Consider the following 22,644-nt stretch of genomic DNA (forward strand, 5'->3'; position numbering starts at 1 on the left):
CGCCAGGCAGAGGGGCGGACCCACCCATGTTAGCACAACCGGTGTCACATGACACCGGGTAAAATTTCTACTTACCCTGCTAGGAGGGAGCTCCGAGCGCCGGTTTATGGTACTGGTGCCCAAAAGAGTTGTGAGTGGGCCGGCCCAGCGAAATACAAGGGATAGCGAGAAAAAAGCAAAAAAAAAAAACAACAACCGCAAAAATCGTTCTCCTAGAGGATCGAACTCGCGCCATAAGAACAGACAACTAGTGTGTTTACCATCTCACATAGTTTGCGCTACTGACCAAATACAGGGCGAACCTGTATAAGTACATTTGTAGTCGCGTAATTTGCTTTGATTTTTATTTTTTTTGAAAACATTTTGGAAAAAGTCCATGAATTACAGAAAAGTTCATTTGTTTTGAAAAAAAAATCGATTTGAAAAAGAGTTCACGATTTTGAGATAAATGTCTACCAATTTCTAAAAAAATAGTTCACATATCATGATAAAAGAGTTCACAGTTTTGAAAAAAGTTCATCAAAATTCAAAAAAGGTACATCGATTTTGAAAAAAGTAAACCAATTTTGAAAAAAGTTCATCAAAGTTCAAAAAAGGTTCATCGATTTTGAAAAAAAAATCATCAAAATTCAAAAAAGGTTCATCGATTTTGGATAAAGTTCATCAAAATTCAAAAAAGGTTCATTAGTTTTGAAAAAAGCTCACCGATTTTAAAAAAAGTTCATCAAAATTCAAAAAAGGTTGACCGTTTTTGAAAAACTTCATCAATTTTGAAAAATAGGTCACGATTTTGAAAAAAGTTCATCGGTATTGGAAAAAAGTTTACAAGAAGGTGAAAAAGGTTCATTGATTGAAAATAAATTCATTAAAATTGGAAAAAAAGTCGTCAAATCTGAAGTAGTTCATCAACATCGAAAAAAGTTAATTGAAATTCGAAGAAAGTTCATCAAATTGCAAAAAATTGTTCACTGAATTTGAATAAAAGTTAATCAAAATTTTAAAAACAGTTCATGGATTTAGAAAAAAAGTTGATCGATTTGAAGAAAATGTTCATGTATTTGCGAACCAATTCATCGTGCCAAGATGAAGAGAAAAAATAAAACGAAAAATTTAAAAAGCAAAATAAAAAAAGGAAAAAGGAAGAAGAACGAATACTAGACGAACAAACTAAAGTGTAACCATATCCTGGCCTGTGGCCGCGTGGTTGAACTAGCTGTCCTTGACGCGGGAGGTAGTTGGTTCGAAGCCTGGTAGCGCCCCTTTTGCGGATTAAGACACAAAATAAAAACACGTAATGGGCCGGCCCAGTGTGCCGCTGGGGGTGTGCGCCCGTTTGCGCCCATGCCCGCAACGGGAGCCGTTTAGGGAACGCCCTGCTAGGACACTGGCTGAACCAGACTGAGGCTAGCGAGGCAAGCAACAAGATAAACCAAGCGCGGCCCAACTAGCAGTAGCAGCCCAGGCGATCGGTTGAAGGTAGCCAGACCTAGCTCTATTATCCATTCACCTAAAAAAAGCCGTGTAAGAGGATAGGGCGTTGACCCGTTGGCTGGACAGTTGGGGTAGCTCGTAGCTCCAGCCCTGGCTTTGACATGTTTATTAAAAAAAGTCGTATGATCGATTGGATCGATCTTCTCCTCTTTGCCTACTCGGCAAGACGCCGTCGATGCTTCTCCCCTCTGCCAACCGGCCCTGCTCTCGTTAGTTGGTTCGAATCCTGGTAGCTTCCCTTTTTGCGGATTAAGACACAAAATAAAAACACGTAATGGGCCGGCCCAGTGTGCCGTGGGGGGTGTGCGCCCGTTTGCGCCCATGCCTGTAACGGGCGCAACGGACGCCGTTTAGGGATGCCCTGCTAGGACACCGGCTGAACCGGACTGAGGCTAGCGAGGCAAGCAACAAGATAAACCAAGCGCGGCCCAACTAGCAGTAGCAGCCCAGGCGATCGGTTGGAGGTAGCCAGACCTAGCTCTATTATCCATTCACATAAAAAAAGCTGTATAAGAGGATATGGCGTTGACCCGTTGGCTGGACAGTTGGGGTAGCTTGTAGCTGCCAGTCCTGGCTTTGACATGTTTATAAAAAAAAGGCGTATGATCGATTGGATCGATCTTCTCCTCTTTTACATGCATGTCTACTCGCCTCGTGACCTGGAATCTAATCACAGCGAGTTGACGTCGCCTGCTCGGCAAGACGCCGTCGATGCTTCTCCCCTCTGCCAACCGGCCCTGCTCTCACGGCTACCCACGCTACGGTCACTGTCGTCAATCTCTCGCATGTTAATCTAGTTTTTTCTGACATGTATTTCTAGGGATTTTAAATTTAAGATATTATAGTTGAAATTGGATTGCCACGATTTGCTAATTTCTCTTAGGGTTTCACATCTATTAGGATTATTTGTTAACCTTGCGCAGTAGGGAGATCGAGTAAAACACAATTCATGTTCTGTTATCGTACGCAGTCAAGGTCTATTGTTGTATGTTGCCCTTGCAAGAAAATTTGTTTTGTCGTTTAGTGTTCAGATATTTTAGTGTCCATTTTTAAATAATCAACGAGTATTTCAGGCGAAATATTTTATTTCAGTAACAATCTTTACTGACATTTTAAGTTATTTTTTTAGAAACATAGTACATTCGCGGACACGTACATATATACTCCCTCCATTCGTAAATATAAGATGTTTTGGTTGTTCAATTTGAATACCAAAACTTTTTATATTCAGGAATGATGGGATTACATCCTTATGAGACATGCAAATGTTATTTTTATATATAGTATTGTTCGACATCCATCGTGTATAGTGTAAACCTGGACACGGGGGCATTTTGGCTCTCGGTCCGCCCTTCAGCTCTCTCATTCCCATCTGCCGCGGCACCAGCTGGGAAGAAGGCCAACCAAGAGAGAGGGGAAAATGCTATTGGATTTTGCATGCACCAGTCAGCAACCATTCCGATGTAATTCCAACCCATACAACACGAATTAATCACGCAGCACACACATCCATGATCGAGATGGTAATCTATTTTTATTCTCCACAATAATTTTTTTTGAGGCAATGTTCTCCACAATAAATAGCCACATGCCGTTTTCTCTCTCTCAGCCTATGTCGATGATCTACGCATGGGCACCCCAGGCCGAAGTCCGAAGGCCTAAAGATCACTTCAGAATGCAGCCCATTTAAGCCTCACCAGCGTGTGCTTGGCCCATGGGCTGTAACAGCATTGCTCGAATTTAATTAATGTTCTACTCCCTTCGTCCTATAAAACGTCTTACAATATAGGACGGAAGGAGTAAAAATTAGGAGGTTGTTTATGTAGACGTGTTGTGATGTGTGCACGCAAAATAAAGCGTCACGGTGGAGAAGAAATTTGGCGATGCAACAGGACACTGAAATTTTTGCATGCATATATTATACTCCCTCCTTTCCGGTTTATAGAACTTATCCTATTTTTTTTTACTTTTTTCATTTAAAGGCTCATCTTTATCTCCTTTTGAAATTTCAAGGCGCATTAAATCTTTGCGTGTAAGAATTAAAAAGAGACTCATCAATGCATGTAATGCTACAACTTATCTAGTGGTCAAGTATGCATGCACTACAATTAATCCCAATTAATGCATTAATTTAGTTTACTTAGTATTTTAAAGTATGAGATACGTTCCTTCATTCACCATGTGTCTTGGTTGATGAGATTTCAGATTTGAGCTCTATAAACCGGAAAAGAGGGAATACCTATCTTTTTTTTGAGCCAACTGCACCCTTTATTAAACGTTCGGAAGCATAGGGATACAGATGATGTCGGGCAAACTGGTAAGCCACACATGGCGCCCTGAGCTAAGGGAGGCATCTGCCTTTGCTAAGGCACGCGCCTCCCCATTATGTTTTCTACTTCCATAAATAAAATTTACATCGTGGAAAAGCCTCCTCTTGTGCTTAATATCTTGCAAGATAGCAAAGTATCGGCATGGAACTTCGTCATCTATGTTGGTCACCACTTCACTTTAAAGCATGTACATCCGGGCGCCTCAAACCCTCCTCGAACGCTTGGGTGGGCCATCTGGTCACTGTCCGATCATGTTTTTTCAACCCAGACGGACACCTCAAATGGGCCCCAAATGCCCGGACTGGCCGGAACCCATCATATCCAGCCCAAATATGGGGCGGATATGGGGTGGCCCGAGCACCCCCGGGCGCGTCCACCTGACAAGCCCGAACAACACCGACCCCACGGATGTCCTACAAAAAACCCCATCGGGCTCATCACTCTGAAACCCTAGCTCACTCACTCTCCTTTCCCACTCCGTCCTCTCCTCTCCCCGCATCGGTTCCGATCGAGTCCGGCGCAATTCGAGCTCTGACAACTGCTCCGACGACGAGCTGGATCCGGAGTATGAGCATGCCCTTCGCATCGCTTTGGAGCGGTCCAAGGTGGAGACTGGGGGGCAGCTCCGGACCTACAGCCTCATCGCAGCCGCTGCTTCCCCGTCGGCGCAGCTCAGATGCCAGGGCTGGCCCCTCCCGGCCCGGGGGCCGCTCCGACAGGCAGCCTGCGCAATCCACTCCTCCTCTACGATGTCCCCTAACCCCGCTGGCTTCTGCTCTCCCTCGTGGGCAGCGGTGGGTGCTTGTGCCTACCCTGCCGGCCTGGACGTGCATGCCGGAGTTGGAGGCGTGTGCCTCCCGCCACGAGAGGCAGCGGGCAAGGGAGAGGAAAGCTGCGGAGAGCTCTGTTCGCCGCCGCCATGGGTTACCGGTGGAGTCCGATGAGGACGAGCGGCTCCTAACGTGGGTCTACCGCCGGTCGCTTACGATGGCGGAGAGGGACGCTCAGCGGCTCTGTCGGAAGAACGCGAAGGCTCTCCGGCTTGCCATGGAGCAGTCCGAGCAGGAGGCGAAGGAGTAGGCGACAGAGGTAGCTCAGCTGGCGAAGCTCAGGCGCTAGTAGCACTGGGCCGTCCAGCGCCTCAAGGGCCTCGTCATCATCTCGTCCTCCTCGTCCGACAACCACGGCTCCTCGTCCAGCGAATCAGACGATCCTCCACTAGCCGCCGACAGCTAGAGCTACGCTGGCGACTAGAGGGGGAAAGGGCCGGCCCGGAAGTGGTGAAGTTCAAATTCATTTCATGTTTTAGATGTAGTATAAAGTTGTCCTTCGTTTATGTGAACTTTGATGGACCTTTGAACAGTCGTTCGTGATCTTTTGGTGAACTATTGTGCTATCCTATATCTGATTCTATATCCAATCAGCTGGTCTACGTAGTTTGATCAACGTTGCATGATTTAGTATGGATATAGAGGTTCGGGTATGAGGTACACGGATGTGGACGACGCGATTTGAGGAGTGTGCGGTCATTGTCCGCGGACGCGCCCGGATGCGCCCGCGGACGTTTGAGGGGGTGGATTTGTCATGTCCGACTGTAGATACTGTTAATAACTCCATTCAGTAGTGAACATCAGACAATTTTTTTTTGCCGGGTGAACATCAGACATTTCGTGAGCTGCCATATGTTTAGTGGCATAAGCTTGGCTAGTGGTCTGAAACCAAACCCACCACATTGTACGTATAATATCGTTGGTGCTCACTAAAGCAGACACTGCAATACATGGATAGATGGACAAACATATTTTTTTTAAGATACATGGATAAACATGTACTAGACTTATTTGGACGTCCCTGTCAAATACACACTCCTTTTCTAGGCCGAGATCACTAGCTAGCTAGCAACCGTTGCAAACTTTTTCCAACCATTCTCGCACGGCGATAAAGCTCAAAGATACCGTCGCTCTCGGCGTGGCGGCAAATTTTCCAAAGCAGAATGTTCACTTTTCTCTCTAGTTCTCTTCACCCCGGTCATCTATAAATAGGCACGTAATAGCTAGACAAGTACAACAAGCAGCGACACTAACTATCGTAGTGATACATCCATCAAACAAAATAATGGCGGCCTCCCCGTGGGCGCTCATCCTCCTCCTGGCCGCGGCCTTCGCCGCAGGGACCGGCGCGACGACCTTCTCCATCACGAACCGCTGCTCCTACGCAGTTTGGCTGGCGGCCATCCCGGTGGGCGGCGGCAGGCGGCTCAACAGCGGTGACACGTGGAACCTCGAGGTCCCCGGCGGCACCAGCGCCGCCCGGATCTGGGGCCGCACAGGCTGCAACTTCAACGGCGATAGAGGGAGCTGCGCCACCGGCGACTGCGCTGGCGCGTTGCACTGTGGCCTGTCTGGCCGCCCGCCGGCGACACTTGCGGAGTTCAGCCTCGGCTCGCAGGACTACTACGACATTTCGGTGATCGACGGGTATAACGTCCCCATGGACTTCTCCTGCAGCACCGGCGTGGCGCTCCGGTGCCGGGACGCCGGCTGCTATGATGCGTACCATCAGCCCAACGACATCAGGACCAAATCTTGCGGCGGTGGCAACAGGAGCTTCCGTGTTGTCTTCTGCCCATGATGATGACTTACCATGCATATGCATGACGCGTACGAGATGCATGCATGTATGGCATGTATGGGCTCACGTATATGTACACGAAGTGTAAGTGTGTCACGATCGAGCGAGACACAAGCACATTAAATAAAATGTTGAATAAAGGTAAGGTAAAGAATTTGAGGAACTCCAACACAGGGACCCAAACGAACATGGATTTTGTCTGTTTATTGTTCGTTTAGGTCGGCTGTTCGCCTAACAGACATGCCTCTCACAAGCGCGGCTGGTAGATGTACCCAACGCGCAAAACATACAACGGACAAGTAAAGAGGCGAAATCAAGTGACGAGTCAAAGAAAGACAGCGGCGAGGGCGCAGCGGCCGAGCCCAATGCAAAGGGCACCGAGCCCATGAGTGTCCTAGTACGCGCCGCGGCCGGTGATCTCCCCACCGCCCCCTACAGTTCCCCGAGTTCTCCCCGTCGCCGGAGATCTCCCCTTCCATGGGTGGCGGCGCGTGTTGAAAATATGCCCTAGAGGCAATAATAAATTAGTTATTATTATATATTTTTTTTCATGATAATCGTTTATTGTCCATGCTAGAATTGTATTGATAGGAAACTCAGATACATGTGTGGATACATAGACAACACCATGTCCCTAGTAAGTCTTTAGTTGACTAGCTCGTTGATCAATAGATGGTTACGGTTTCTTGACCATGGACATTGGATGTCGTTGATAACGGGATCACATCATTAGGAGAATGATATGATGGACAAGATCCAATTCTAAGCCTAGCACAAGATCGTGTAGTTCGTATGCTAACATTTTTCTAATGTCAAGTATCATTTCCTTAGACCATGAGATTGTGCAACTCCCGGATACCGTAGGAATGCTTTGGGTGTGCCAAACGTCACAACGTAACTGGGTGGCTATAAAGGTGCACTACGGGTATCTCCGAAAGTGTCTGTTGGGTTGGCACGAATCGAGACTGGGATTTGTCACTCCGTGTGACGGACAGGTATCTCTGGGCCCACTCGGTAGGACATCATCATAATGTGCACAGTGTGACCAAGGAGTTGATCACAGGATAATGTGTTACGGTACGAGTAAAGAGACTTGCCGGTAACGAGATTGAACAAGGTATCGGGATACCGACGATCGAATCTCGGGCAAGTACTATACCGGTAGACAAAGGGAATTGAATACGGGATTGATTGAATCCTCGACATCGTGGTTCATCCGATGAGATCATCGTGGAACATGTGGGAGCCAACATGGGTATCCAGATCCCGCTGTTGGTTATTGGCCGGAGAGTTGTCTCGGTCATGTCTGCATGGTTCCCGAACCCGTAGGGTCTACACACTTAAGGTTCGGTGACGCTAGGGTTGTAGAGATATTAGTATGCGGTAACCCGAAAGTTGTTCGGAGTCCCGGATGAGATCCCGGACATCACGAGAGTTCTGGAATGGTCCGAAGGTAAAGATTTATATATAGGAAGTCCAGTTTCGGCCACCGGGAAAGTTTCGGGGGTCATCGGTGTTGTACTGGGACCACCGGAAGGGTCTCGGGGGTCCATCGGGTGGGCCACCTATCCTGAAGGGCCCCATGGGCTGAAGGGGTGTGGGAACCAGCCCCTGGTGGGCTGGTGCGCCCCCCTTGGGCCTCCCCTGTGCCTAGGGTTGGAAACCCTAGGGGTGGGGGGCGCCCCACTTGACTTGGGGGGCAAGTTTCCCCCCTTGGGCCACCGCCCTCGTTGGAGATGGGATCTCCTAGGGCCGGCGCCCCCCCTAGGGGACCTATATATAGTGGGGGAAGGGAGGGCAGCCACACCTGAAGCCCTGGCGTCTCCCTCCCTCCCGTGACACCTCTTCCTCCCCACTTGCGCTTGGCGAAGCCCTGCCGGGACCCCGCTACTTCCACCACCACGCCGTCGTGCAGCTGGATCTCCTTCAACCTGTCCTTCCCTTGCTAGATCGAGAAGGAGGAGACGTCTCTCCCAACCGTAGTGTGTTGAACGCGGAGGTGCCGTCCGTTCGGCGCTAGGATCATCGGTGATTTGAATCACGACGAGTACGACTCCATCAACCCCGTTCACTTGAACGCTTCTGCTTAGCGATCTACAAGGGTATGTAGATGCACTCCCCTTCCCCTCGTTGCTAGATTACTCCATAGATTGATCTTGGTGATGTGTAGAAAATTTTAAATTCTGCTACGTTCCCCAACAGTGGCATCATGAGCTAGGTCTATGCGTAGTTTCTATGCACGAGTAGAACACAAAGTAGTTGTGGGCGTCGATTTTGTCAATTTACTTGCCGTTACTAGTCTTATCTTGATTTGGCGGCATCGTGGGATGAAGCGGCCCGGACCGGCCTTACACGTACACTTACGTGAGACAGGTTCCACCGACTGACATGCACTAGTTGCATAAGGTGGCTAGCGGGTGTCTGTCTCTCCCACTTTAGTCGGATCGGATTCGATGAAAAGGGTCCTTATGAAGGGTAAATAGAAATGGGCGTATCACGTTGTGGTTTTGGCGTAGGTAAGAAACGTTCTTGCTAAGAAACCTATAGCAGCCACGTAAAAATTTGCAACAACAATTAGAGGACGTCTAACTTATTTTTGCAGCATATGCTGTGTGATGTGATATGGCCAAAAAAGATGTGATGAATGATATATGTGATGTATGAGATTGATCATGTTCTTGTAATAGGAATCACGACTTGCATGTCGATGAGTATGACAACCGGCAGGAGTCATAAGAGTTGTCTTAATTTATTTATGAAATGCGTGTCAACATAAACGTCATGTAATTACTTTACTTTATTGCTAAACCGTTAGCCATAGTAGTAGAAGTAATAGATGACGAGACAACTTCATGAAGACACGATGATGGAGATCATGGTGTCATGCCGGTGACGATGATGATCATGGCGCCCCGAAGATGGAGATCAAAAGGAGCAAAATGATATTGGCCATATCATGTCACTATTTGATTGCATGTGATGTTTATCATGTTTTACATCTTATTTGCTTAGAACGACGGTAGCTTAAATAAGATGACCCCTCGCAATAATTTCAAGAAAGTGTTCCCCCTAACTGTGCACCGTTGCGAAGGCTCGTTGTTTCGAAGCACCACGTGATGATCGGGTGTGATAGATTCTAACGTTCGAATACAACGGGTGTAAGCCAGATTTACACACGCAATACACTTAGGTTGACTTGACGAGCCTAGCATGTACAGACATGGCCTCGGAACACGGAAGACCGAAAGGTCGAACATGAGTCGTATAGAAGATACGATCAACATGAAGATGTTCACCGATGATGACTAGTCCGTCTCACGTGATGATCGGACACGGCTTAGTTGACTCGGATCATGTATTACTTAGATGACTAGAGGGATGTCTATCTAAGTGGGAGTTCATTAAATAACCAGATGAACTTAATTATCATGAACATAGTCAAAAGGACTTTGCAAATTATGTCGTAGCTTACGCTTTAGTTCTACTATTTTAGATATGTTCCTAGAGAAAATTTAGTTGAAAGTTGATAGTAGCAATTATGCGGACTGGGTCCGTGAACTGAGGATTGTCCTCATTGCTGCGCAGAAGGATTATGTCCTTAATGCACCGCTCAGTGAGCTGAACCTCGAGCGTCGGTTGTGGATGTTGCGAACATCTGACATACACGTTTTGATGACTACATGATAGTTCAGTGCGTAATGCTAAATGGTTTAGAATTGAGGCACCAAAGACATTTTTGAAACATCGTAGAACATATGAGATGTTCCAAGGACTGAAATTGGGATTTCAGGCTAGTGCCCACGTCAAGAGGTATGAGACCTCTGACAAGTTTCTTAAGCCTACAAACTAAGGAGAAAAGCTCAATCGTTGAGCATGTGCTGAGTACTACAATCGCTTGAATCGAGTGGGAGTTAATCTTCCAGATGAGATAGTGATGGTTCTCCAAAGTCACTGCCACCAAGCTACTAGAGCTTCGTGATGAACTATAACATATCAGGGATATATATGATCCTTGAGCTATTCGGGACACCGCGAAACTAGAAATCAAATAGGAGCATCAATTGTTGATGGTTAGTAAAACCACTAGTTTCAAGAAGGGCAAGGGCAAGAAAGGGATACTTCATAAAACGACAAATCAGTTGCTCTAGTGAAGAAACCCAAAGTTGAACCCAAGCCTGAGACTAAGTGCTTCTGTAATAAGGGAAACAATCATTGAAGCAGAACCACCCTAGATACTTGGTAGATGAGAAGGCTGGCAAGGTTGACAGAAGTATGTATTTGACATACATTATATTAAATGAGTACTTTACTAGTACTCCTACTAGCACCAGGGTATTAGATACCGGTTCAGTTGCTAAGTGTTAGTAACTCGAAATAAAAGGCTACAGAATAAACGGAGACTAGCCAAAGGTGAGACGACGATATATGTTGGAAGTGTTTCCAAGGTTGATGTGATCAAACATCGCACGCTCCGTCCACCATCGGGATTGGTGTTAAACCTAAATAATTGTTATTTGGTGTTTGCGTTGAGCATAGACATGATTCGATTATGTTTATCGCAATACGGTTATTCATTTAAGGAGAATAATGGTTACTCTGTTTATTTGAATAATACCTTCAATGGTCTTGCACCTAAAATGAATGGTTTATTGAATCCCGATCGTAGTGATACACATGTGCATGCCAAAAGATATAAGACAGTAATGATAGTACCACATACTTGTGGCGCTATAATTTCAGTCACAATGGTATAAAACACATGAAGAAGCTCCATGTTGATGGAATTGGACTCACTTGATTTTGAATCACTTGAGACATGCGAACCATGCCTATTGATATATATGCATGAAGAAACTCCATACAGATGGATTATTTGGGCTCACTTGATTTTGAATCACTTGAGACATGCAAATCATACCACATGGGCAAGATGACTGAAAGGCCTCATTTTCAGTAAGATGGAACAAGAAAGCAACTTGTTGGAAGTAATACATCTTCATGTGTACAGTCCAATGAGTGCTGAGGCATGTAGTGGATATCGCTATGTTCTTACTTCACAGATGATTTGAGTAGATGCTGAGTATATTTATTTGATGAATCATGAGTCTGAATTATTGAAAGGTTCAAGTAATTTCAGGGTGAAGTTGAAGATCGTCGTGATAAGAGGATAAAATATCTATGATATGATCATGGAGATGAATATCTGAATTACGAGTTTGGCACACAGTTAAGACATTGTGAAAATCGTTTCACAATTAATACCGCCTGGAACACCATAGTGTGATGGTGTGTCCGAACATCACACTACTAGGAAAAGGCCTACTAATGGCGCATCAGTTTTGCCAACTAATGGCGCACTACTGGTGCGCCATTAGTATCACGCCACTAGTATTTTTTTACTAATGGCGAACCACTGGTGCGCCATTAGTATCTGCTATACTAATGGCGCACCACGCAGTGCGCCATTAGTATAGAACACCATGCGCCATTAGTATGCCTCCCAGGGTGCCATATTTAACCATGTGCTTTGACATACTAATGGCGCACTATAGGGTGATGCGCCATTAGTATCCTTTGGCATACTAATGGCCCACTCTGTAGTGATGCACCATTAGTATCCTTTGGCATACTAATGGTGCACCTTGAGGTGATGCGCCATTAGTATGAATATTAGGTTTTATTTTTTTTTACTTTTCTGATTTTTGCACAGGTTACAAAATATATTATTGGACAGAATATAGACAGCAGCACACAGCAACAACAAATTCATTGAATACAATAGAAGATTAGTCTCCAAATACAATTCATCATATTAGTCTCCAAATTCAAAAGACCGAAAAAGATAAAACATTACAAGTCTCGAGACCGCGAGTATCGAGTTTGTCTTCACATTACAAGTCGATATCGATCATCTAAACTACCATCACATAGAAGAGAGCTGCGGTCATCACGATGAGCATCATCGCGATGAAACTGGTCTTCATTCGGTTCCTCCAACGCTCCCTCCTCTCTCCCGCTAGTTAGCGGGCGTATCTAGATTCCGCCTCCGCCCTAGTGGTGTACCCTTTGTAACTGTTACCGCTGAAACGGTGAACCTGTCTCCGACACTCCATCCAGTCGTCGTAGACTCCGGGAACCTTACCCTTGTACACGACATACGACGGCATCTCTATGCACAAGCCAAACAACAGACAATACGTAAGCAATATATAAGTATGCAACAAAAGGATCGGAAGAGAAAATCAAGACATTAATAGCACGATTCATGGTCCTACTAATAAATAGCATCGATTACATATAAGTTGAACGACTGTCCAAACCAAAGAGACATACAATTCATTAAAGTTTACACTACTAGGAAAAAGCCTACTAATGGCGCACTGGTTTTGCCTACTAATGGCGCATTACCAGTGCGCCACTAGTAGCACGCCACTAGTATATCTTACTAATGGCGCACGCCATTAGTATCTGGTATATTAATGGCGCACCTACTAGTGCGCCATTAGTATGTAACAGCATGTGCCATTAGTGTGCCTTCCGGGGGGCCATACGTAAGCATGGCTTTGTCATACTAATGGGGCATTCTCCTCTGATGCGCCATTAGTATCCTTTGGCATACTAATGGTACCAGGTGGTGATGCGCCATTAGTATGAATATTTGGTTTTTTTCCTTTTCTAATTTTTTTGCAGGTTATAAAATATATTATTAGACAGAATATAAAATATATTATTAGACAGAATATAGACAGCAGCACAAAGCAACATCAGATTCATCAAATACAATAGAAGATTAGTCTCCAAATATAATTCATCATATTAGTCTCCGAATTCAAAAGACCGAATAAAGATAAAACATTACAAGTCTCAAGACCGCGAGTATCGAGTTTGTCTTCACATTACAAGTCGATATCGATCATCTAAACTACCATCACATAGAAGAGAGCTATGGTCATCACGATGAGCATCATCGCGATCAAACTGGTCTTCATCCGGTTCCTCCAACGCTCCCTCCTCTCTCCCACTAGATAGCGTGCGTATCTAGATTCGGCCTCCGCCCTAGTGGTGTACCCTTTGTAACTATTACCGCTGAAACGGTGAACCTGTCTCCGACACTCCTCCCAGTCATCGTAGACTCCGGGAACCTTACCCTTGTACACGACATACGACGGCATCTCTATGCACAAGCCAAACAACAGACAATACATAAGCAATATGTAAGTATGCAACAAAAGGATCGGAAGAGAAAAGCAAGACATTAATAGCACGATTCATAGTCCTACTAATAAATAGCATCGATTGCATCTAAGTTGAACAACTGTCCAAACCAAAGAGACATACGAATTCATTAAAGTTTAATTACAACATGAGCCAATCAATGTTTCAGAACTACACATCACTACTTTCGACTCGACTCATCGGACAGGAGCGTGGGTGAAGCCGCCGTTTGTCGTGATGGTCATGAAATCACGGTCGTTGCCACCCTGCATTTGTAGCGTTTCATCTATCTCACTGTTGGACGGTTGATATCTGAGGAAGAACTGCCCCGCGGTATGAACGACATCTTGATGGATGATGTCCGCAAACTCCGACTGGATGCGAAAGAATTCTTGTCTGAGGTCCGCGTCCTGGACTGCGACAAGCTCGCGGCCCAATCTTTGAGATTATCTGGTAGCAGAAGATGATGATGGTCCCTTACGATCGCCCGCATGTGATGGAGGGCGTAGTAGGCATCCTTCTGACCGCCAGACGGTTGCTTGACGTAGCAGAACTTCGTATTGTGTGAGAACATGTGCTTGCCGTACTTACAAACTGGCCTGGTGAAGGTGCCTCCAGATTTGGCGTAGCCGGGGAGAACATCATCAAGAACTTTCTTGACATTTGTGTAGTCTATCTTGGAGTTACGGTTCGGGTCGAAATACGTGGCCATGGAATATTTCAGGCTTAAGAGGATGAGTGTGCAATGTGTGTCACTGCACAGAACACGAAATGTTAGAAAAAAAAGAACGATCGAAATCTAAGAAATCATATGTTACGGGGCGGTTAAGGGATGACTTACTCGGGAAAGTAAGCCACAAGGAAGTTATCCTTATCTGTGTTTGCCAGAATGACGCCTTCGAGGTGTGAACTCGCAACTTGGCGGTCCCCAGCGCTGCTCAAGCGCTTGGCACGCATGTAGAAGGGGTCGACTATCATGATGTCCGGGGTCTTGTCTCTAATGATCCGCATCTGCATGCTCAGCGAAAACTGCCGAACGAAGGTGTAGTGCGGCGGATGAAGGTTAAACATAGCAAAGATGTCATCAAACCGCAGGACGATCATACCCCCAATGTCGCCATCCACAAAGCCCTTTCTCTCTGGCACCTTGGCCACAAAAACCGGGTATGCCACATCCTTCTCTCTGAGACGCCGCTTCTCCAAAGAAAGAACACTGTCGTGCAGACTCCGCATAGCACCGGTTGCAGCATTCAGCATATTTGGCGGTAGCATCACCCTACCCGCCACATGCACCCTCCTCGAGATATCCTTAGGTGAAGGTGGCCCATCCTGAGCACGGATCGAACTCGGTGCCGGCTGGCTCGCACCGACGCCCTTGTTAGTCTTTCATTTCCGTCCCTTCTTCTTGATCTCCTGTAATGGGACCGAGTTCTGCTCACAGACCGCCTTCTTCAGCGTGTTGGGGCTGATAATATTTCGCACCTCAGCTATCTGAGGCTCGGTGAAGGCAGGAGCTGGAGGCGTGTCCTGAGAACTGAACGCCAGACGACGCCTGTTGCAATTGGATTTCTCCGCTGTACCAGCTAGATCGCGGTCGTCTTGGTTGTGTTCTTGAGAAAGAGGCCCGCAGAACTCGTCAGCGTACCCATGTTCGGCAAAGTACTTATCAACTTTGGTAAATGTACCGTCGTCGTTGTCGTCGCCGTCCGGATCCTGTGCCATAGGGCTGTCCGGATCCTGTGCCATAGGGATGTCCGGCAGGTCTGGTAGCGTTGCAGCGTTCTTGCCATGGCTTGGCGCCGGCACGACTGGCGGTCTTGTCTGTGGGGTGGTGTCCCCCGCCCCCAAACGAATCTAGCTCTTCGGCCAAAGCAGGGGCCAGTTTACGCAGGTGCTGAGGGTCATCTCATCTTCTTCGTCGGCCCCAGCGGGTCGAATCGGAGGTAACAGCTCGTCGCAGCCTGGCAGCACCCGAACCACTTCGACCCTATACATTGTGGGTGGCATCGGATTACCGTGGAACATGGGGTTGCCCGGTTGAACGATTCTTCCCTTGGCGACATCGACCAACTCGGCGCCCACGAAGTGCAAAAGAGTGCAAGGAACGTCGGCGGTGCCCTGCGAAAACATGTACAGGGCGTCAGGGATGCCTAGTCAAAGGCAAGGAGATGAAGTCATCGGCCGAGAGGCTTAGTTACCGTGATGCTGTCGAGCTCGGCTAATGTCGAGGCACCGCCAACGGCGGGCGTGCAACTGACGGAGGGGGCGCTTGCTGGCGAGGTGCCGGCCGGCGTACACCCGGGTGCATTAAGCTCCAATGCCCATGCCGGCGCTGTAGACACGAATACCGCCTCCGCCGGAGACACCAATGGCGTCGCCTGCGCGCTGTGCGAGTTGCTGGCCGTGAAGCTGGGAACCGGGGGAGGCCCCTGTTGGCCGCCCGCAATCCACATCGTCAGCCCATGAATCAACGTAGGCACCATGGCGTTGAGTGTTGTTCCAAGTTGTTGTTGCACTTGCTCTTGGACAAGCTCCGGAATCCGCGCCACTTGTGCCTTGAGTTCTTCAACCTCGCGCGTCTAGCTTTCCGAGCTGGTCTTTTTCTCCTTCCGCACACCAGGGGTATAGTATGACCCCCATTTTGTGGACAAGCCTTTGCTGGCCACACGACCAGCTGACGTCGGTTTAGTGAGCTTATCCTTGTTTTTCATTACGTTCAATGCCCTATTTAAAGGGGTGTCGAAAGGGGAGCTCTGAGACGACCCCGCACTACTGCTTTCATTGTCCTGTGAAAGGAACGTGAACCATTTAGAAATATTGGGGATTAATCAGAGTGCCACCATATGGAGCTAATTATGCGGGGGTGTATTCCTTACCAGAAGAAGCTCAAGCGCCCTGGTCTTCGGATCCGTGGTAAGCTCCTTTGTTATCGGGTCCTCCTTGTACCGGGCCCTGACATAGTTCCTGGTCTGCTTGTCACTGCTGTATTTCTCGAAGCGGGGCGGTAGGCCTTGCTCGGCACGCTCCGCGTCCCCCTTGTCCCATATAGGCTCCGCCACTCTATAACCGCCGGGACCGAGTTTGTGTTCCCCTAAGTTCAACTCCCGCATTTCTTTCCCCCACTGACTTGATTCGGAGGTTGCGGGGCTCTCGCACTTGATCTTGAACTCCTTGTAGTCATCTTCGCTCATCAAAGGATATTTCACCTTGATCTTGTCATAACTATCACCTTTATCAATCATTCTCTTCACCGCGCTTCTCCAAGTAGACAGGGCCGTGCTCATCTTCGTGAGGGCGGCACTGATCACTTTATTCCCTGAGAGGCGTGTGTTTTCAAATTCGGCGGGGAACTTGTATCGTTCGTGCAGCTTCGTGAAGAGGAGGTTGCGCAAATTCCCTCGGTCCTTATGCCTAAGGTTCTCGGTGTTGATCGAGACGGTGCTCCGGAGAATGCACCCGGGCTGAAGCGAGTACCCCTTGACTATATGTTTGGGCTCCGTTGGATTCCCGTCGGAGTCCACTTGAGTGAATTCCTCCTTGAGGGCGCGGAGCACATTCGGGCGCCGGTCCTTCCTTTGCTTCTTCGGTTGGCTGCCATCTGTGTGTGTGCCGCCATCATCAGTGGTGGCATCCTCGGCGACACCATCAGTGGTGTCATCCCCGACGCCACTAGGGGTTGTGTAACCAGGATCAGTGTCTTCCGCGGCGTCCTCATAGCTGTGAGGTTGTTCGTCCATCTCCTGGGACAGCTCCCAGAATGGCTTGCCGCCCGAACCACCGGCCTCGTCGTTGTGGGCCTTGTTTCGCTCTAAATAGGAAAAAAGTTTGGTCAAAAAGTTGGTTATTGTCAAGGAACAATATCATGGTCTCATCATTTAGGGTTTATCGATGCCGAGGCACCCTAGGTTGGGCCTAATCACTTGGCACTAATCACTTGGCTCTATTGCTACCTATGTTGTGTTTATCATCTAGGGTTTATCGATGCTGAGGAGAATTCTAAGTTGGGCCTAATCACTTGGCTCTATTGCCACCTATGGTTTAATGCAGCAAGAATAAAGGGGCAGTTGATCCTACTTAACTAAGTACTAAGATACCGCGGCCCATGCATTAGTAGTAAGTACCTCATATGTTCGATTTTTAGCAAAGTCATGCTAAAATTCACGGAAAATTTCAGCATGACCTTTGCTGAAAATAGGACATATGGAGTACCCGGATTTGCCGGAACGGAAGTTAATCGACATTCCGGCAAACTCAAGGGCCTCTCGGGGTACCTGCAAAATTATCACGACACAATGGTCGGAGACAAAACCCAGCCACAGACCATATGGTCCTCTGCTTTCATATGGAAAAAAATCAGCTCAACTTATGTGAGCTTCCATTCCAGATATAATAGGTCACCAAACAAAAAATCATCCAGATATAATGGTACAGCAAAGAAACAGCTTAATCCATGCCTCACCTTATGAACAGTCATTACTTCAAATACAGAAGAAGGAACAATTTATTTGTGACATAGTTACAAATGATGACAGAATAAAGCAACACCCTGCACTAGCCTAAAAACAAGTGAAGTTTCACCCATATAAGAACAACTTTATAAAATCAGAGAAGTTGCTAAATTTTTTGTATCCTTCATATACAATGGAGTACAATGCTTTATAATGTTCCATCATCATTACAGAAAATTGACAACATCTTGACAGTTTTTAGATTTTGACCAAAAACACATGGTCTTTTTAACAGTTTTCAGTTTGGACAGAATACTGAAAACTACATTTATGTATCAACAACATCTTGTTTGCCCCCTTCAAGGGGAAGTTAGTTGGCCCTATGCAATTCAAGCATCTACACCCACCAACCAGTTGGCTGGACCTGCAGTTAGCCAGCCATGAACCAACATTTTTTGTGGGTAAAAGCAAAGAGCTTGTGCATAATTACAAGGGTTATGACCCTCTTTTCCTGTTCAAAAGAAAAGGGCATAAAGAGGGGGAGAAGACTAGGCCCAAGATAAGGCTACTGCTATTTTCTACCCTAGAAAAAAATGCACTCCTAGTACATGGCTACTGCTATTTTTCTACTGCTAGGAAAAACATCACTCATTGGAAATGAAAATCTCAGTACCAGCATTTTGAAATTTGAAATGAAATACAGTAGTGGTGGAAGTAGTATATGGAGTAGTGGTATCTTGTGTAAAGTGCCAACTCCACAGATTTCTACAACCTTAGAACAAAGTACAGCAGCAGCAAGAAGAAACCAGCAGCAGCAGATAACAACACAACAGTAGCAGAATAACAACAACAACAGTAGCAAGAATAAGAAGCAGGACTATAAGAGTACATGGGTCAAATACTAGTACAAAAAAAACTCTTTTTATCCTTGGAATCAAAATTGAGACCATATGGATAGCAGAGGAAAATGAGACTTTGTCTCGTGGCTACAAGTGGCAGCAGCTAGCAAGCACATTTTTATTACTATTTATCTCAGGAAAGAATAATAAGCAATACTTAAGTGCAGCTTTAGGGTTGATGTGAGATTAGTCATAGAATAGTGGTGGCCATTGATACTTGTTGTGCTTCATATGCAAATGGTGGTAGATATGCTAGTTTTACTCCCCGTCGCGAACTTGTATGTTTAGTATCTCATATATGATCGGTTCTCCTGGCATACTTGTCATGATATTAACTTGATCAAACTTGTTAAAAAATCTACGGCGATGGAATCAAAGGGTGAGTATCTATCAGTAGGTGAGCACGAGCTCGGGCAGAGGCGGCGCACAACATCTACGGCGATGGAATCAAAGGGGAAACAGGGGGAATCGACGTGGTGCTCACCGGGGAGCACAAGGGTGGCTCGGCGATGGCTTAGGAGCAGCAAAGGCGGTGGATCGATGGAGGAGGCGGTGGTGCCCGAGGAAGAAGAAGGCGTCGATCCCGTCGATGCGGTCCAGCAGCGCGTCCTCCGCAGCCTCCTGCTCCGCGTCGGCCGCCTCCGTCTCCTCCTCCTACTCGTCCTCCTCCTTCGGCTCGTGGCGCGGGGGCGCGGGGGCGGCGGCGCAGGGGAGCTGCAGTGGTGGGGGCGCGGGGGCGGCGGCATGGGGGAGCTGCAGTAGTGGGGGCGCGGGGGCGCGGGGGCGGCGGGATCGGGGCAGCGGGGTGGAGAAGAAGGTAGGGAAGGAGAGGCGGCGGCGTCGCCGACGGCGTTTGGCGGACGGAGGGGGCGGAGCAAGGCGGGGCGGCGGCGTACGGTTGGGACGCGTTTGCTCGAGTGGGGGATCTGGCGAGGGAGGGAGAGAGGCCAGAGGGAAATAGGTGGAGTGGGGAGAGGGTTAGCAATGGCGCACCTCCCCCTAGTGCGCCATAAGTACGACGACAGCAATGGCGCACCTCCCCTCGGTGCGCCATTAGTAATTGTTTTTTGATTATAGTTTGAGCACTCAAGTTATATACCACCTAACCGTATCCCATCAGAACACACACACTAGTCAGACTAGTCAGCACGTAGCACACACATTGGGAGGTCTTGGGTTCGATTCCTAGGCTCCCCAATTTTTGTTTTTATGCATTTTTTATTTGCACATATCTTGTTATGCATGCATTCAAATATAACATGTCACATATGCTAGATGCTCAGAATTTCATGTAGAAAAATAATATGCAGTTGGTGCCATGTTAACAGCATTTAAAATGTTGTTTGATATTGATTTGTGTTTAAATATGTTCAAACTTGTTTAAATCATAACTAAATATCCATAGCTCTAAATTATATGCTTTTGGGAGTAACATATAACCAAGCACAACTAGTCTTTGTTTGGATTTTTAGTTGCATTCATTTGTGAATTGGTAAAACATTTATGAGTATGAAAAAATATCATCAAATTTGTTATCTAAAAATATCATCAAAAAGTGCCCATGAAAATATCATGAAATTGGAAAAAATATTCATAAATTCAAAAAGTGCCCATGAAATTTAAAAATATTCATGATATCAAAAAATGCCCATGAAATACAATCGAGAAATGAAGACTACGATTTAAATACAATCGATCTTAGCTAGCTATCTGTTCACAATCTTCTTGCCCTTCTTTTTCGCAAATGGAGTTCTTCTGTGGAACGGACGTCCTTTAGGTAGGGTGGTCCTGCTTCTTCTTGTGGTGTGTGCTGCTACTTCATTGTCGTCGTCATGTTCTATCTTCGGGTCGCCGTACTTTTCGAAGTCTTGCTCATTGGCTACTCCATCCATTCCGATGATCTTCCTTTTGCCTCTCCTCACGACAACACGACTGGGCTTTGACGGGTCGGTAATGAAGAAGCATTGGTCCACTTGGGAAGCCAGTACCCATGGCTCATTTTTCGCGGTGATGTTTGCGCCCGCGGTCTTGGATTTGGCTACGGGTATAACCATGGTGGTGAAATACCGGTCTTCTTTTAGGATGCTCTTGGCCCATCTGACACGGAACATCGGGACCTTCTCTCAGCGTAGCTCATCTCCCAGATCTCCTCGATCCTTCCGTAGTATCTGTCCTTGTCGTTGCCGGTGTAGGATTCCATCGTTACCCCGGAGTTCTGATAACCATCGCTCTTCATGTCCTTGTCCTCGGTGTAGAATGTGTAGCCGTTGATATCGTACGCCTCATAGGTCATCAGGTTGTGCTCGGCGCCCTGTGACAAGGCGAATATGAGTTGTTCTTCCACGGAAGAATCCTCATGTAAAGGGTACGGCAGAAGCTTCTGCTTGAACCAACGCGTGAAACATGAGTTGTGCTCTTTGATTATATCTTCGTCCGTCCTCTGTTGGCTTCGGTCATTGTACGTCTTCTCAATAAAGGTTTTGTGCTCTACCACCCAAGGATCAACCACGTCTATGTGTTGTAGCGCGACTAGGTTTGCTCTTTCAAAGTCGGCGAGTCGACCCTCGAAGTCGACATGCATTTCGCGGCGACCCTCACGGTGACCCCATCCAGCGAGCCTGCCGAGGTGCCTGTTGACGGGCAGACCAACGGGGTCCTCGATGCCTAGATAATTCGTGCAGTAGGAGATGCACTCTTCGGTCACAAAGCCCCTGGCTATGCTTCCCAATGGACGTGACATGTTGCGAACGTATCCTTTGATGACACCATTCATCCTTTCGAACGGCATCATGCTATGCAGGAACGTCGGCCTGAGTTGGATGATATCCTCTACGATATGGACCAGCAGATGCATCATAACGTCGAAGAATGCGGGCGGGAAGTACATGTCAAGCTCGCATAGTATCACCACGATCTCTTCCTGTAGCCTTCTGAGTTGCCTCATGCCAATCGGCTTCCGAGAGATGACGTCGAAAAAGTTGCATAGGCCAAATAGCGTTTCACGGACGTGCGCGTCCATGATCCCACGGATTACAACTGGAAGTATCTGCGTCAACAGCACGTGACAGTCGTGAGACTTCATCCCACTGAACTTCTGCTTCACTGGTTCTAGGTATCTGCTTATCTTCCCCGCGTAACCGTAAGGAAGTTTTACTCCTAGGAGGCAGGTGAAAACCTGCTCGATCTCCTCCTGACTTAGAGTGAAGCACGCGGGAGGGTAGTCATTTCCGATCTTCTTGGCCTTTTTGCCTTTGCGACGACTTTCTGTGTCCTGCTTCGCCTCATCATCATCATCATCATCATCATCATCATCATCATCATCATCATCATAATCATCATCATCATCATCATCATCATCATTAGCGTGAAGCTCTTGCCTGATGCCCGTTGATTTCAAGTCTGCCCTTGCTTTCGGCCCATCTTTGGTCCTCTCTGGCATGTTGAGCAGGGTACCAAGCAGACTCTCGCACACATTCTTCGTGATATGCATGACATCAAGGCTGTGAGGCACACGGTGGATCTTCCAGTACGGCAAGCCCCAGAAAACAGACCTCGTTTTCCATACCTTCAGCAGCGGCTCTGGCGCCTTTCGCTTCTTTCCCGGATCTGGCGCCTTTTGCTTCTTTCCCG

The 22,644-nt window shown here is 47.1% G+C and overlaps 1 protein-coding gene across 1 annotated transcript; it reads left to right on the top strand.

The window, feature by feature from the left end:
• Positions 1 to 5,902: 5,902 nt before the first annotated feature.
• LOC123106358 (thaumatin-like pathogenesis-related protein 3) lies at positions 5,903 to 6,618 on the top strand. The gene has a single exon (XM_044528552.1). The coding sequence runs from the start codon at positions 5,937 to 5,939 to the stop codon at positions 6,450 to 6,452; it is 516 nt and encodes a 171-aa protein (XP_044384487.1). The 5' UTR covers positions 5,903 to 5,936; the 3' UTR covers positions 6,453 to 6,618.
• The last annotated feature ends 16,026 nt before the right edge of the window (positions 6,619 to 22,644 follow it).

This window comes from Triticum aestivum, chromosome 5A, assembly GCF_018294505.1.
Source record: "Triticum aestivum cultivar Chinese Spring chromosome 5A, IWGSC CS RefSeq v2.1, whole genome shotgun sequence".
Lineage (NCBI taxonomy): Eukaryota > Viridiplantae > Streptophyta > Magnoliopsida > Poales > Poaceae > Triticum > Triticum aestivum.

Bases quoted from the DNA above. Each gene is read 5' to 3' on its own strand.
- LOC123106358 (XM_044528552.1), top strand. From the start codon at position 5,937: ATGGCGGCCTCCCCGTGGGCGCTCATCCTCCTCCTGGCCGCGGCCTTC.